The sequence below is a fragment of the Octopus bimaculoides genome, chromosome 7 (genome assembly GCF_046866305.1).
Source record: "Octopus bimaculoides isolate indiv1 chromosome 7, ASM4686630v1, whole genome shotgun sequence".
Lineage (NCBI taxonomy): Eukaryota > Metazoa > Mollusca > Cephalopoda > Octopoda > Octopodidae > Octopus > Octopus bimaculoides.
The window spans coordinates 28,915,689-28,930,688 of NC_142934.1; the positions used below are offsets into that span (position 1 = coordinate 28,915,689).

The following is a 15,000-nucleotide window of genomic DNA, read 5'->3' on the forward strand; positions in this document are numbered from 1 at the left end:
GTATCAGCCTTTGCCTTTCCCTTTGATAACATCAGTGGCGTAAAGAGGGGAGGCTGGTATGCATGGGTAACTGCTGGTCTTCCATAAACAACCTTGCCTGGACTTGTGCCTAGGAGGGGAACTTTCTAGGTGCAATCCCATGATCATTTGTGACTGAAGGCTGTCTTTACCCATTACACATATACACATAGATATTCACTTTACTTCACTTTCCATGTTGGCATGGACTGAATTGTTCATCAGGGTCTATGTCAATTCTTGTTTAAAGTTATTGACCTTCTAGATCATGTGTTGCTTGTATATATAATGTTTGGCTTGGTTCTGAATACCAATTTCTTTAAAGAGCTTACTGTGTGCATTTTTTCATGCTAACACCATTAGTGATGTTGCGTTGTATCCCACATGTCAAAGCACCTTAAAGTAAACTTTATTGTTTCTCAATTCCAGATTTTTTTTTACCCATGTCTAGCATTTCTTCTTCAAATCTTCTATAGATTTTTCTCTAAGAATTAGGTCACCAGCATGAATAAGTTCCCACAGATAGCAAATCTTAAATTCCTGTTATATCTTGGAGGATTATGATAAACAGGAGTGAATTTGAGTTCTGATAGACACTTAACTGCATGTTAAATTTATTTCTATATAGCTTGAATGGTCCCCACAAGCCATTCATCTATCCCTAGTTTCCCTAGTTTCCTTAGTAACTGCTAGATTACAGAGCATGTGACCCAGTCAAAGGCCATCACCAGGTCAACAAATGTTAAATATGGTGGCATACTCCTAGCTAAGTATTTCTGGTAGCTATTTCAACAAAAAAATATAGCATCAATAGTACTGCTTCTTGTCACAAAGTGGAACAGTATCATCTTCATCCTTTAACGTCCATTTTCCATGCTGGCATGGGTTGGATGGTTTGATCAGAGCTGGCAAGCTGGAGAGCAGCACCAGGTTTAAGTCTGATTTAGCTTGGTTTCTATGGTTAGATGCCTTTCCTAATGCCAATCTCTTTACAGTATGCGCTGGGTGCTGTTAATGTGGCACAAGCACAGGCGCTTTTACATGGCACTGACACAGGTGCTCTTACATGGCACTGGCATGAGAGCTTTTTATGTGGCACTAGCACAGCAGTTTTGCAGGCCAATCCTCTTCATCAGGTGGCCTCAACACTTCTGCTGTGAAAAGCTGATTCTGTTCTTAATTTTTCAATAATTCTTTCATAATCTGGTTCAACAATTTCATGCCTCTATAGTTTCTTCTCTCTAGTGCATCTCTTTTGTTCCTGTAATAATTTACAATGATGCTGCTATGGTAGCTGCTAGGTATGAGACCTTCCTGTATTACTTGATTGACTATTCAAGTGACTAGCCTATACCTTATTTCACTAGATATTTTAAGCATCTCAGAAACTATACTTGATCAGCTATTTTCCCTAATTTCATATCTTCAATCATTCTCTTTACCCTACTACTAAGAACTTAGATGGCTAACTCCTCTGTTGTGTCTACTCAACAAGAACTGATCTGGCGTTAAATAACAACGACGACAAAATTGTTTACTTTCATTGTGCATTTAGTATCAAGTTCCTTAGCCACCTTTTCACCCTCTCTATATAGCAGTCGCTTGGGTGGGATCATGTTCTCCTTGTCAGATTGAACATTTGAATATTTAAACTCCATGAAAATTTTTTCTAGATTTGGAATATTCAGGTCATCAGCATATACAAAATTCCCAAGAACATCTGTGGACCTACTATAGGGCCTAACAGTAATTCTAAAAAGTGCATCCTACAAAGTGCATCCTTTTTCTTCAATAGAATGTCTAAAAACATTACTTTGTTTTCTTTATAGAAAAAGAAAATTGGTCTAAGTTCCAAATAGAGCAAAATAAAGTTATCTGCAACTACTAGGACATCCAAAATGAGGAAAAATATGAGCTGTATGGAAATATTCTTTCATATGTTCTCTCACTCATAAGAAAAAGACATTGCATAATAAAGCAGAAAAAAAAGCATTAAGTGGTTCTCTCCCCTTGAGGGAAATTTCTCCCTCTCTTTTATTCCTTAGTAAACTCTCTTTCTCTCTGCCTCTTATTTTGAAAACAACCATAGATGGCAGCACCAACAGTTGCCAGTCAAGTTTTACATTACTGGTATTATTTAAAATAAATCCCAGATAAACTTGTGTATCTTGATAGTTTAGTGAAAGTGGTAACTCTTTCAGTATTCCTTTCCTGTTTGAGCCGGTCTCTTAGCTTTGATATCTTTAATCTCATCTACAAAGTAGCTGTTTATTTTTCTGTTTAGACTTCTAGATTCCTCCAGCAAGTTGTGTTAGAGTTTGTTAATAACAAATAGCTACGTGCAGGTGTGATTGTGTAGTTAAGAAGTTTGCTTCTCAACCACATGGTTTCAGATCGCCCTACTGCATGGCAATTTGGGCAAGTGTCTTCTACTAAAGCTCCAAGCTAACCAAAGCCTTGTGAGTTGATTTGGTAGATGGAAACAGAAAGAAGCCCATTATGTGTGTGTGTGTGTGTGTGTGTGTGTGTGTATTTCTAATACTCAGGCATAGAACAAGACTCTGAAATGTTGGATTCTTCACCCTTCATGACATAAGAACATACCGAATTATTCTAACAAATCTCCTTTTAATTTGATGAGCCATCTTCCTGCCATAAGTTTCCTCAAACATGGCACATTGTGATTTGATAACAATAACAGCAACAATCTAAACCCTCATTGTTATCATCATCATTATCATTATATCTCTATGATAAGCCAATGAAAGTATCTTTTTAGACAAATCTCCCAGAAATCATCTCTACTGCCTTCCAAAAAAAGAGATATCGAGTAACAATATCAACTACTTCTGATTTAAGCTCATGGCCAGAAATTTTGAGGATAGTAGGTTTGTTGATTAGATCAACCCCAATACTTGACTGGTACTTTATCTTACCAACTTTAGAGGGATGAAAACCAAAGCTGATTTCAGCAGAATTTGAATTCAGAACAGAATAAATATTGCATAACATTTTATTTGATGCGCTAATGATTCTACTAATCCAAATAATCAGTTAACTGTATTAACACAGTTCTTATGTTATTCCTTTCTTTCAGAGGTGCTGTAACTATCTGGAAACCAAAAGTAACACCATTAGCAGAACTTCGTCCAACAGAACTAAAACCAGTCATATCTGCTACAGGCGATGAAGTAATGGCAGTCCAGAAGACATCACTTGCTAAAGAATATGTAGATGTAAGTATATGGAATTGTATTCCTTGTATTTTTTAATGTCTGTTGTATGCTTATATGAGGTGATATATGGAGTTCTCAAAGAGAGATAGCACCTGTTTCTCAGCACCTAATTTTGACTTTAAGCAGATGTAGCATTTACTTCTATGTTCATACCTCAACACTCTCTGGACAGGTGGGATAAACTAAATGAGAATAGTTTGGGTCTAAAAAATAACCATGGTGTGTTACAGTTTGTTAGTAACAAATATGTTGGTGCAGACATAGCTATGTGATTGAGAAATTTGCTTCCCTACCACATAATTTCAGATTCAGTCCCACTGCGTAGTGCTTTGGACAAGTGTCTTCTAATATAGCCTCAAGTCAATGAAAGCCTTGTGAGTGGATTTGATCAACAGAAATTGAAAGAAGCTCCTTGTGTGTGTGTGTGTGTGTGTGTGTGTGTGTGTGTGTGTGTGTGTGTGTGTGTGTGTGCGTGTGCGTGCGTGCGTGTGCGCATATGTTTCTTTCTCTTTGTGTTGGTATCATGATAGTTGTAAATGAGTGGCAACATCATACAAGCAGTGTCATTTATTTATAATATTCTGAAAAAAAACATGCCTAGAAACAGGTGAAGGGCATCCAACTGTAGAAAACCAGTGTCAATAAACTCTATTCATCCTATGCAAGCATGGAAAAGTGGATATTAAACTATGATGATGATGATGATGATGACGACAACGATGATGACGATGAAATAGTTTGGTAGAGTAATCTGTGAACATTTTGAAGTGATTTTATAAAGAAGAGACATTTTGAATGTTTATAGGATGTAGAAAACCTCAGGGGACAGTAGCTACAATATGCCATACCCCAACTCACTGCCATTTTTCTCAGCTTTGATCAGGCTACTAGTATCTGGTGTGAAAGACAGAATAAATTTATTTATGCAGGAGAGGAGACTATGTTGGTTTGGACATGTGATGAAGATGGATGCAGACAGTTGCATAAAGAAGTGCTGATTGCTTAAAGTGGAGGGAAGTTGTGGAAGAGGGAGACCCAGGAAGACATGGGATGAAGTATTGAAGGCTGATCTCAAAATGGTAAACTTTGCAAAGGAGATGACAGAAGACTGAGATTTGTGGTTCATTGCTGTACTCAAGAAGACCCACCCACCACAACAGAGTTGAGATTCTAAAACCATGGTGCCATAAAAAGCATTAGTATGGGTACTGGTGCCATGTCAAAAACATCCAGTACACTCTGTGGAGAGGTTGGCATTAGGAAAGACATCCAGCTGTAGAAACCAAGCCAAAACAGACTATGGACCCAGGTGCAGCCCCTGGCCTTGCCAGTTCCTGTCAAGCCGTCTGACCCATGCCAGCATGGAAAATAAATGTTGAATGTTGACGATAAGGATGATGATGATGATGATAATGATGATGATCAACATAAGGATTGTATCCATGTCTCTATTGTTATTAGAGTACAAATCACGTCTCAGAATTAATAATTGTTTGAGATCAGTAACAAGATGAAAGAGTGAAGATCATAAGATGCTGAACCAAGACTTCAACAATATTTAGTTTTGTCCTATGTTATGAGATCAAACCCTGTTTGAGTCACCTCTATTTTTCATACCTTTTGTGTCAATCAAAATAATTGTATTGGGATTGATGAAAGTAACTAAATACATCATCTTCCTTGCAAATTTGTAACCTGGTGTTAATGTAAGTAATTAATATATACCTGAAGTGATGGTCATTAGTGCATGTGATAGCTGAGCAACATATATGTGCAGATTTGTTTGCTGGTAAGGCTGAGAAAGCACTCTACATACATGCTCTTTGCTAATTAAATTGTCCCATTCTAATAATAACACATTCACAAACATATATACACACACATCTAAACCTTCTAAATTCTGAATATATATATATATATATATATATACCAGAACTCCTTGTAACACCAAAGATAAACTGAAGGCAAGGATTATGGCAGCATTCATCAGTTTAAACAAGGAGGCCGCCCAGAAGTGTTGCAGGAGATTCCGAAGTTGTCTTGAGGCTGTGGTTGAAGCCAATGGTGGTTTTATTGAATAAATTCACTCTTTAATATTTCAAGATATTTTTATGTAATTTTGGTTACTTCCCAACCACATGGTTCCCAGTTCAGCCCCACTGTGTGGCACCTTGGGCAAGTGTCTTCTATAGCTTTGGGCTGATTAAAGCCTTGTGAGTGGATTTGGTAGACGGAAACTGAAAGAAGCCCATTGTATATATATGTATATATATATATAGTTTTAAGGAAAAGAACATTTAATTTTTTAATTAAATTTTTTTTTTTTAATCTTTTAATTTTGGATTTTATCCCTAATATTATTATTATGTATGTATATATATATATATATATATATATATATATATATATATATATATATATACTCGTGTATATAAGATTGACCAGTAACTGGTCTGTCAATATGCTAGAAGAATATCACTTAAAAAATTTCTCAAATAAAGATTCAGTGGAGCAAAAACAGGCGGGCGAGACCAGTGAAAATTATAAATACCTCGGTTATCTGTAGACTATATAGTTTCAAAATCAATACTTCCAAATTAAAGTATCTATTTATCATCAGTACAAATTGCCGATATTATTATAATCGAACAGAATCTCGTGCTAGTTGTCTTCAACCAGTGAAAACGTGCACGTGATTCTATCCATTATAAAGATTAAAATTCAAAAGTCTTAGTTTTGGCGCGCTGAATCCGGAAATATCTCTGCAGAAAATAATTTCTGCTTTGAATTTACCAACTTTGAGAAATGTGATTATGGTTAATTAACATAATATGGTAAAAATTCGATATTAATTCATATTAATTTAATACCAGGAAACTAGCACATTAAAAGACTCAGGAGGTTCAGGAAAAAATGTTTTCAAGATCCTAAAAGGATTATAGTACTTGTGTATATAAGATTGACCAGTAACTGGTCTGTCAATATGCTAGAGGAAGATCACTTTAAAAATTTCTCAAATAAAGATTCAGCGGAGCAAAAACAGGCGGGCGAGACCAGTGAAAATTATAAATACCTCGGTTATCTGTAGACTATAGTTTCAAAATCAATATTTCCAAACTAAAGTATCTATTTATCATCAGTACAAATTGCCGATATTATTTGAGAAATTTTTCAAGTGATCTTCCTCTAGCATATTGACAGACCAGTTACTGGTCAATCTTATATACACAAGTACTATAATCCTTTTAGGATCTCAAAAAATTTTTTTTCCTGAACCTTCTGATTCTTTTAATGTGCTAGTTTCCTGGTATTAAATTGATATTAATTAATATCAAATTTTTACCATATTATGTTAATTATATATATATATATATATATATATATATATATATATATATATAAATATATAAATATATATATATATATATATATAAAAATAATTTCTATATATATATATATATATATATATATAAATATATAAATATATATATATATATATATATATATAAATATATAAATATATATATATATATATATATATATATATATATATATATATATATATATAAAAATAATTTATATATATATATATATATATATATATATATAAATAATTTCTATATATATATATATATATATATATATAAAAATAATTTCTATATATATATATATATATATATATAAATATATAATATATATATATATATATATATATATAAAAATAATTTCTATATATATATATTTATATATATATAAAAATAATTTCTATATATATATATATTTATGTATGCCCCATATATATATATATATATATATATATATATATATATATTTATGTTTGCCCCTCCCACCATCACCTGATAACCGATGTTGGTGTGTTTACATCCCCGTAACTCTGGTTTGGCAAAAGAAACCTATAAAATAAGTTTTAGGCTTACAAAGAAAAAGACCTGGGGTCAATTTGTTTGACTAAAGGTGATGCTCCAGCATGGCTGTAGTCAAATGACTGGAACTAGTAATCCGGAGAGCTGCACCAGGTTATATATATATATATATATATTAAAAATGGGGAGGGATGCTTTATGGGATTACCTTAGGTTTTCTGTCCATAAAGGGTTTAGCTTTATGGCATATCATCAGATCCCCAAAAAACCTGTTGGTCCATAACCTCATAAAAATATGGAGGGGGAAATGTCTCACTACTCATACGTAACACCACTGGCCAGCCACGTCTGGCAACTAGGAAATGATAGGATTCCATACTCGATCTCATGGAAAATCTTTGTGAACCCAGGCCCCTACATCAACGGGATGAAGCATTGCAAGTTATGCATAGCTGAACGCATGAGAATCCTAAAAGACTTGCTTAACTCCAGAACGAAGATTTTTGGGCTATGTTTACATTCCAGGAGGTTCTTACTAGCCATTTGGAGCCCACAAGATGTAGCACAGCCGAAAGTCGATAGCCAATAGCAAAGGGAGATAATCCCCAATTGTTGCCTTTAAGTAGTGAGGCATTTCTCCCTCTATATTTTTAAGAGGTCATGGGCCAATAGGTTTTTTGAGATCTGCCGATACACCATAAAGCTAAACCCTTTATGGACGGGAAACCTAAGGTAATCCCATAAACTGGCCTCCCCCATTTTTAATATATACTGCTCTACATCTTAGAGTGTGCTTCTTCTTTCGGGTTTATGTTTTCTACAAATGATGTGTGCGTGTAAATGAGTAGTATAAGATATGGATTCAGAGAATCATGCTCCTCATATGGACTTGGCTATCAGTTCACGTACTAATCAGTTACAAGGTAGTGCAATGTATAGTGTCCATGTAACTGAAAATCTAGATAAAATTATTCTATTCGGAATATTTAAAAACATAAAGTCAGGACACATGAGAGGTGAACAAAGATTTCTCTAACTATATGCTTCTATAGGATTACAGCCATTTCGCAACCTTCTTCATGTAGTATTAATTTCAGTGTATCAGAAATTATGCATACATGTATGTACTAATGTGTGCTCATCATTATACAATACAATTGTTTATTCACAGATTAATGCAAATAAAGAAAGTTCATCAAATTACCAGAACATCCTGGTTATATCAACAGTTGAAATCTAAATATATACACAAAATTCACTCTTCATATGTATCAGTGCATTCTCTTCCACATTCAGACTTTACTGGAATAATTACAAACCTACATATTAATAGTTATTGCCAAGCCAACATGGCAGTTCAAAAATATAGGACAAATGCTGCCATTGATTAGCTCCAAGAGGCCATCGCCTCTAGCTAGCTATGTAACACATGAACCTGTGTCCATTATAAAATCAACGGCAGCATTCATCCTATTTTTTTGGACTGCCATGTTGGCTTGGCGATAACTATTAATATCCAGTACTGCTGCCATAGTCTCTTTTAGAGAGACTTAGAAATATTAATATTTCTATTTTTGAAAACCAGTGGATGTATTCCACTGAATTTAGGTAAATAATCCTTTGTACAAACGGTTAGTCACGATGCCCGCTGGGTTCGGCTGCTCTACATTGATAAGGGGCAAATACCCTGAAACTAGTCTGTAGATGCCACATCAGCAAGGGGAAGCTGCTGACCTCCCTTGTTCGAAGGTTATAATGGACACAGGTTTGTGTGTCACATAGCTAGCTGGAGGCGATGGCCTCTTGGGGCTAATCAACAGCAGCATTTGTCCTATTTTTTTGGACTGCCATGCTGGCTTGGCAATAACTATTAATATCCAGTACCGTTGCCATAGTCTCCTTTAGAGAGACTTAGAAATATTAATATTTCTATTTACAAACCTACACTTAGGCATAAAAATAAGCCTAGTAGTACATCTTTAGCTAAATTTGTACATTCTCTCACTAATTAATAACATTGAATATAAAATTGCTTGGTCCATTGTATGTTATGCACAGTCATATAAAGGTGGTGGTGGTGGTGGTGGTAGTGGTGGTTGGTGTGGGTCCTCTGTATCAGAAGTAACCTACATTAGTAGAATAAAATCAAATATTACTAATCAACATGATAAATCAATTATAAGATGCTAGCATCTTAGAAATAAGTCATTCCTATACACTATGTATACCTAACCTTAGATTAACTTATCAGACCTAAATTAATAAACCTTATGATTTTGATTAAGGAGAGTGACTACTTTCCTATCCAATGAGGACCATAACTCATTTTCCCCTTTATAATTTATAGTGTATTTGATCATATTCAGTCATTCTTCTGTTATGTAAAACTACTTAATGACTACTTAGTCCATACATTTTTATGCTGTAAAATAAACCATTTAAGTAAGGCTGAAGTTGTTACTCTTTGATGACTGTCCTGGTTCTTTCATTCTACACCTTCCAACTTCTTTACCTTCACTCTTGATTGTTTTAATCTTAAATATTATTTATTATATGTGATTTATTTGAAACTTTACTTTTGATAATCCCTTTGACAGTTTCACCCAATAGAAGTGTTTACTCTACATCCTTTGTGACTAGTTATATATATTCATGCATTTGCTTTTTAATGTGCATGTATATGTATACATTTATGTGTGTATATTTATATGTATGCATGTTTGTGCATAAATATATATGTAAACATGTGCCTGTATAAGTATATTTATAAATGTCCATACTAATTGGATCTTGTTCTGTAGGTATGAGCCATATGTTTATATACATGTACACATGAATTTAGGTTTATTTATATTTAAATACATATATATGTGCACATACATACTTACAATATATATATATACATATATATATATATATATATATATATATATATATATATATATATATATATATATATATATATATATATATATTGAAGGCCTGTCTCAAAATGCTGAACCTTACAAAGGAGATGACAGAAGACCAAGATATGTAGCACATTGCTGTACTAGAGAAGGCCTATCCACCACTACAGAACTGAGACCCTAAAATCAAAGTGCCACATAAAAGGCACTGGTGCTGGTGCCACTTAAAAAGTACTGGTCATGGTGCCACATAAAAAGCACCCAGTACATTCTGTGGAGTGGTTGGTATTAGGAATGGCATCCCACCATAAAAGCAAGCCAAAACAGACTATGGAACCTGGTGCAGCCTCTGACTTTACCAGTTCCTGTCAATCCTTCTAACCTGTGTCAGCATGAACGGATGTTAAATGATGATGATGATGATATATGCACCCCCCACACCACACATCAGTAATGAATATCAGTACTTTAATAAGATTTAATAAAATCAAAGCAATAAAGAGAACATTTTAAAAAAATATTTTGTTTTTCTACATTTCTACAGGAAACCTGTACTATTGGTAGCAGCCACAATCGTTCCGCTAGACCTTTTAACAACCCTGGAGCATTTTCACCAAGAAGTATCCAGCCAGTACCCAATGTAGTTCATGCCCAATTCAACTCACCCATTTCCTTGTATTCTGCTGACAATCTAGCTGAAACTTATTCTGATCAGACTGCAAAACTTGCAGAAAACTTGAACAAGTAAGATAATTATTTAATTTATGCAGTTACTTATTCATTGTATGTTGGCACAGGTAAGGATGTGTGGTTAAAAATTTTGCTTCCCAAAACCACATCTTTTGCATTTAATCCCACTGAGTGGCCCCTTGGACAAGTGTCTTCTGTTACAACCTTATGCCAATCAAAGCCTTATAATCGGATTTGGTGGATGGAAACTGAAAGAAGCTTGTCTCATATATATATATACATATGCTTGTACATTCATTTGTCCATCGTCAATGATGACCATCTCTCTCTCTCTCCATTTCTACCTAGCCACTATTCACTTTTCGCACTCTTGTAGTCTTACCTACCCATGCACCCTGTCCAATCCTCTGGACCATTTCACTTATGTTCACCTTCCTGTAACTTGAGGGTAAGCTCACTGTCATCAATTCCCTGCAGGGAAGGTTCACTGTCATCAATTCACTGTTTTTTATCAATAAAATAGTTTTTAACTATTAAAGGTGAGATGCTATAGATATATTATTTTGGTAAACTTTCCTTGCGGTGAACTTTCCTCATGGTGAACTTTCTTCACAGTGAATTAATGTCAGTGAACTCTCCTGCAATGAACTGATAGTAGTGAAATTACTTGTAATCTACTTACCCATTCACCGTGTCCAGTCCTCTGGACCATTTTGCCTATGTTCACCTTGTAATGTGAGCCTACACCCTAATACCTCTTTACCATTTTCTCTCCTTTTCTAACTGAGGTAGCCATGCATCGCCTCTACTGCATGACATCTGTTTCTGTTCCTCTAACTTACTTTAATCTCTCATCACGTGGCATGAAGCCACCTCCCTCTCAGTACTACACCAGCTTCTGTTGAGGGGTCTTGCCTTGCAAGTTACTTGGTGACCTCACTAGAGCAGGTGCCATTTAAAAAGTTGTGTGGACACTATGTGAAGTGGTTGGCATTAGGAAGTGCAACCAGCTGTAGAAACCACACAAAAGCAGACATTGGAGTTTGGTGCAGTCCTCTGCCTTATTGGCTCCTGTCGAACTATGCAACACATGCTAACATGGAAAATGGACTTTAAATGATGATGGGGATAAATGTATGTATTCATTGCATATATGTGTGTGTGTGTGTGTGTGTTGTGTATGCATGCATGTGCACACAGGTGTGAGCTTTCTTGTCTTCACATCATATGTTAGCTGTAAATGAGTGTCACAATCACACAGGTGGTGTGGTTTGTTTCTAATCTTCAGTGGGAACATGCCTAGCCATAGGGAAAAAAATATTTTGCTTGGAAACAGGTGAGGGTTGGTGACAATAAGGGTATTCAGCCAAATTTCAGCCAACCCATGCAAGTGTGGAAAAGTGGATGTTAAAATGTTGATGATATATGTGTATGACAGGGCTGCAATCACATGCTTGCACATGTGTTTTGGTGCTTCTGGGCAAGAGACACCTTTGGCAAGTGTCTTCTACTATAGCATGGGTCTATATTAGAAGACACTTGTCCAAGGTGCCAAGCAGTGGAACTGAACCTGAAACTACATGGTTGGAGGGAAACCACTTAACCACACAGCCGTGCCTGCATCTCTCTCATTCTCTCTCTCTCTCTCTCTTCCTCTCCCTCTCTCCCTCTATATTTATATGTGTTTGTACATGTGATAAGAAGTTTGCTTACCAACCACATCGTTCTTGGTTCAATCCCACTGCATGGCACCTTGGGCAAGTACCTTGGGCAAGTACCTTCTGCTAAAGTCCTGGGCCAACCAAAGCCTTATGAGTGGATTTGGTTGACAGAAACTGAAAGAAGCCTGTCGTATGTGTGTGTGTATGTGTGCTTGTGCTACTGTCTCCTTGCCTTGATATTGCATGGTGGTTGTAAACAAATGTCTCCATCATGCAAGTGGTGTCCTTCATTCCCAGTCCTCTGTGAAAATGTGTTTCGTTATGGGGAAATATTACCATACCTGAAAACAGTTTGGGATTGATGGCAGGAAGAGCATCCAGCTGTAGAAAATCTACCTCAACAAGATTCCATCTGATCCATGCAAGCATGGAAAATGGAAATTAAAGCAATGATGACGATGGTATATACATGTGTGTGTGTGTGTATCACATATGATATCAATATTCTTCTTAGTTATTTCTATCAATGTCACATTTTCTACTCATAATACAGCATCCTAAAACACACACAAAATATTTTATAAAGCAAAATTAAAGTTTACTTTATACTGTTGTGTTCAGTACACTCTTAACACAAGACTTCTATATTCTCTTTGTGTTGTGGATCTGATCATTAATTACTACCAAGCTGACTTACTCCTCCATATATTACATGTATATGCACACTTTAGTCATGATTCATTTTGATTTACTTTCAAAATAAACACATGGTTTGTACTTGAAGATTTTAGTTTTATTTTATTCATGTCAAATTTTCTGCACTATTTATAAGCACAAATTCTCCTGTAATTTTACTTTATAAACAGATGTTTAAAATTACTTTAATTATACTAATATAGGTGCAGGCATAGCTGCGATTGGTGCAGACATCAGTTTATGGATAAGACATTTTCTTCTCACCTACATGGCTTGGTTTCAGTCTCACAGTCTTTTCTATGATAGCTCTGGGTATACCAAAGCCTTGTGAGTGGATTTGGTGGACACAAACTGAAAGGAGCAGTAACATATATCTGTCTGTCTGTCTGTCTGTCTGTCTGTCTGTCTGTCCATATATGTGTATGTGTGTATGAAGGAAAAGGGGGTTAAATAAATGCAGGCAAATACCACAATATGTATGTGTGTGTGTGTGTGTGTGTGTCTCCTTGTCTTGATGTCATGTGGTAGTTGTAAAATGATTGTCACTGTCATACAAGCAGAGTCATTCATTTCCAATATTCAGTGAGACATGTTTGGCCATGGGGACATGTTAACCCTGCTCTAAAGCAGATGACAAGACAGGCATCAACCATTGAAAAACTGCCTCAATAAATTTTGTCTGACACATGCAAGCATGAAAAAGTGGACATGAAAATGATGACAATGATGATAATGATGATATAATATTTTTGTTACACTGTGTAACAAAAATTAATTTTTTTTGTCTTTGGTCAGTAAGTGTTATTTCCTATTTGTTTCTATCTAGAAATCAAAGGAAACGACTACTATCCCCTTCAAACTTTGCTTTTGTGACCTGGACATCAATATTTTGAAACTGACTTATTTTCCATTACATTTCAGACAAATTCAGCGCTAAGTTACTGAAGCAAAAATATTATAGCAAATATCCTGCTCAATACCACAGATTTGCTTGTCAGCTGCTTGACTGTAACCACTTGAGCATGTTGCTTAGTGGCTGACAATACGTGCATCTCTGATCATAAGCAGGTGTAGTGGGGAGCATAGACTAGTCATTAGTGACTTAGACTCCTGGTCAGAAGGATGCCAGGAAGCAGACCAATCTGGAAAAGAAGGATTTGAGAAATTTGATGAGATGGAGGAGGAGCTTCAGACTTGTGACATAGAGAGCAACTGGGAATTCTTGTGGGACAGCTTGCTAAGTGCACAGACCAAATCTGCAGCTGGTGCAAAGTCCCATCCAGACCTAGGGTGATGTGGTGGTGGAACAATGCTGTAGACAAGGTCATTAGAGCAAAGAAACAGGCCTGGAAGAGCTGGGGTTGCAGGGAACTATATCAGATAGCCAGAAAGGGAAGCTAGGAGACAGATATATCTAGCCAAGGGAGAAGCAGAAAAGAAGAAGTTTGCCTATCTCCAGCGATGTGAGGACCAAAGACTTGAAGTGTTTCGGATTGCAAGACAGTATGTGAGAGAAAATTGTGATGTCATAGGAGAGAAATGTGTCCGCATGGATGAAGGTGCACTTGCTCTTAACGATTCTGCAAAGAAAGAGGCTTGGAAATGCCATTATGAAAGACTGCTGAACGTGGAGAATAAATGGGAGGAGGAGGGTCTGCCAAATGGTGACCCAATTGAGGGACCAGCTACCTGAATCGACAGTAGCTTGGTAGATTAAGCAATTACGGACATGAAGTCAAGGGAAAGCCCCTGGCCCATCAGGAATCACTGTTGAGATGCTTAAAATATCTGGCGGTGTGGGTAATGATCTAGTCACCCATATTGTAAATCAGGTGGTTCACATAGAAGTCATACCCAATCACTGGTGTAGCAGCACCATAGTCAACTGCTACAAAGGTAAAGGTGATGC

At 35.9% G+C, this 15,000-nt stretch overlaps 1 protein-coding gene across 3 annotated transcripts in view; it reads left to right on the forward strand.

Annotated features, from left to right (window-relative positions):
- LOC106868487 (PDZ and LIM domain protein 3) overlaps nucleotides 1–15,000 on the forward strand; it is a 163,557-nt gene that overhangs the window by 88,225 nt on the left and 60,332 nt on the right. For all 3 annotated transcript variants that reach the window (XM_089355077.1, XM_089355079.1, XM_089355078.1), the window contains exons 3-4: nucleotides 3,116–3,254; nucleotides 10,589–10,788. In XM_089355077.1, coding sequence (XP_089211203.1) covers nucleotides 3,116–3,254; nucleotides 10,589–10,788 — 339 coding nt within the window. The remainder of the gene's footprint in view (nucleotides 1–3,115; nucleotides 3,255–10,588; nucleotides 10,789–15,000) is intronic.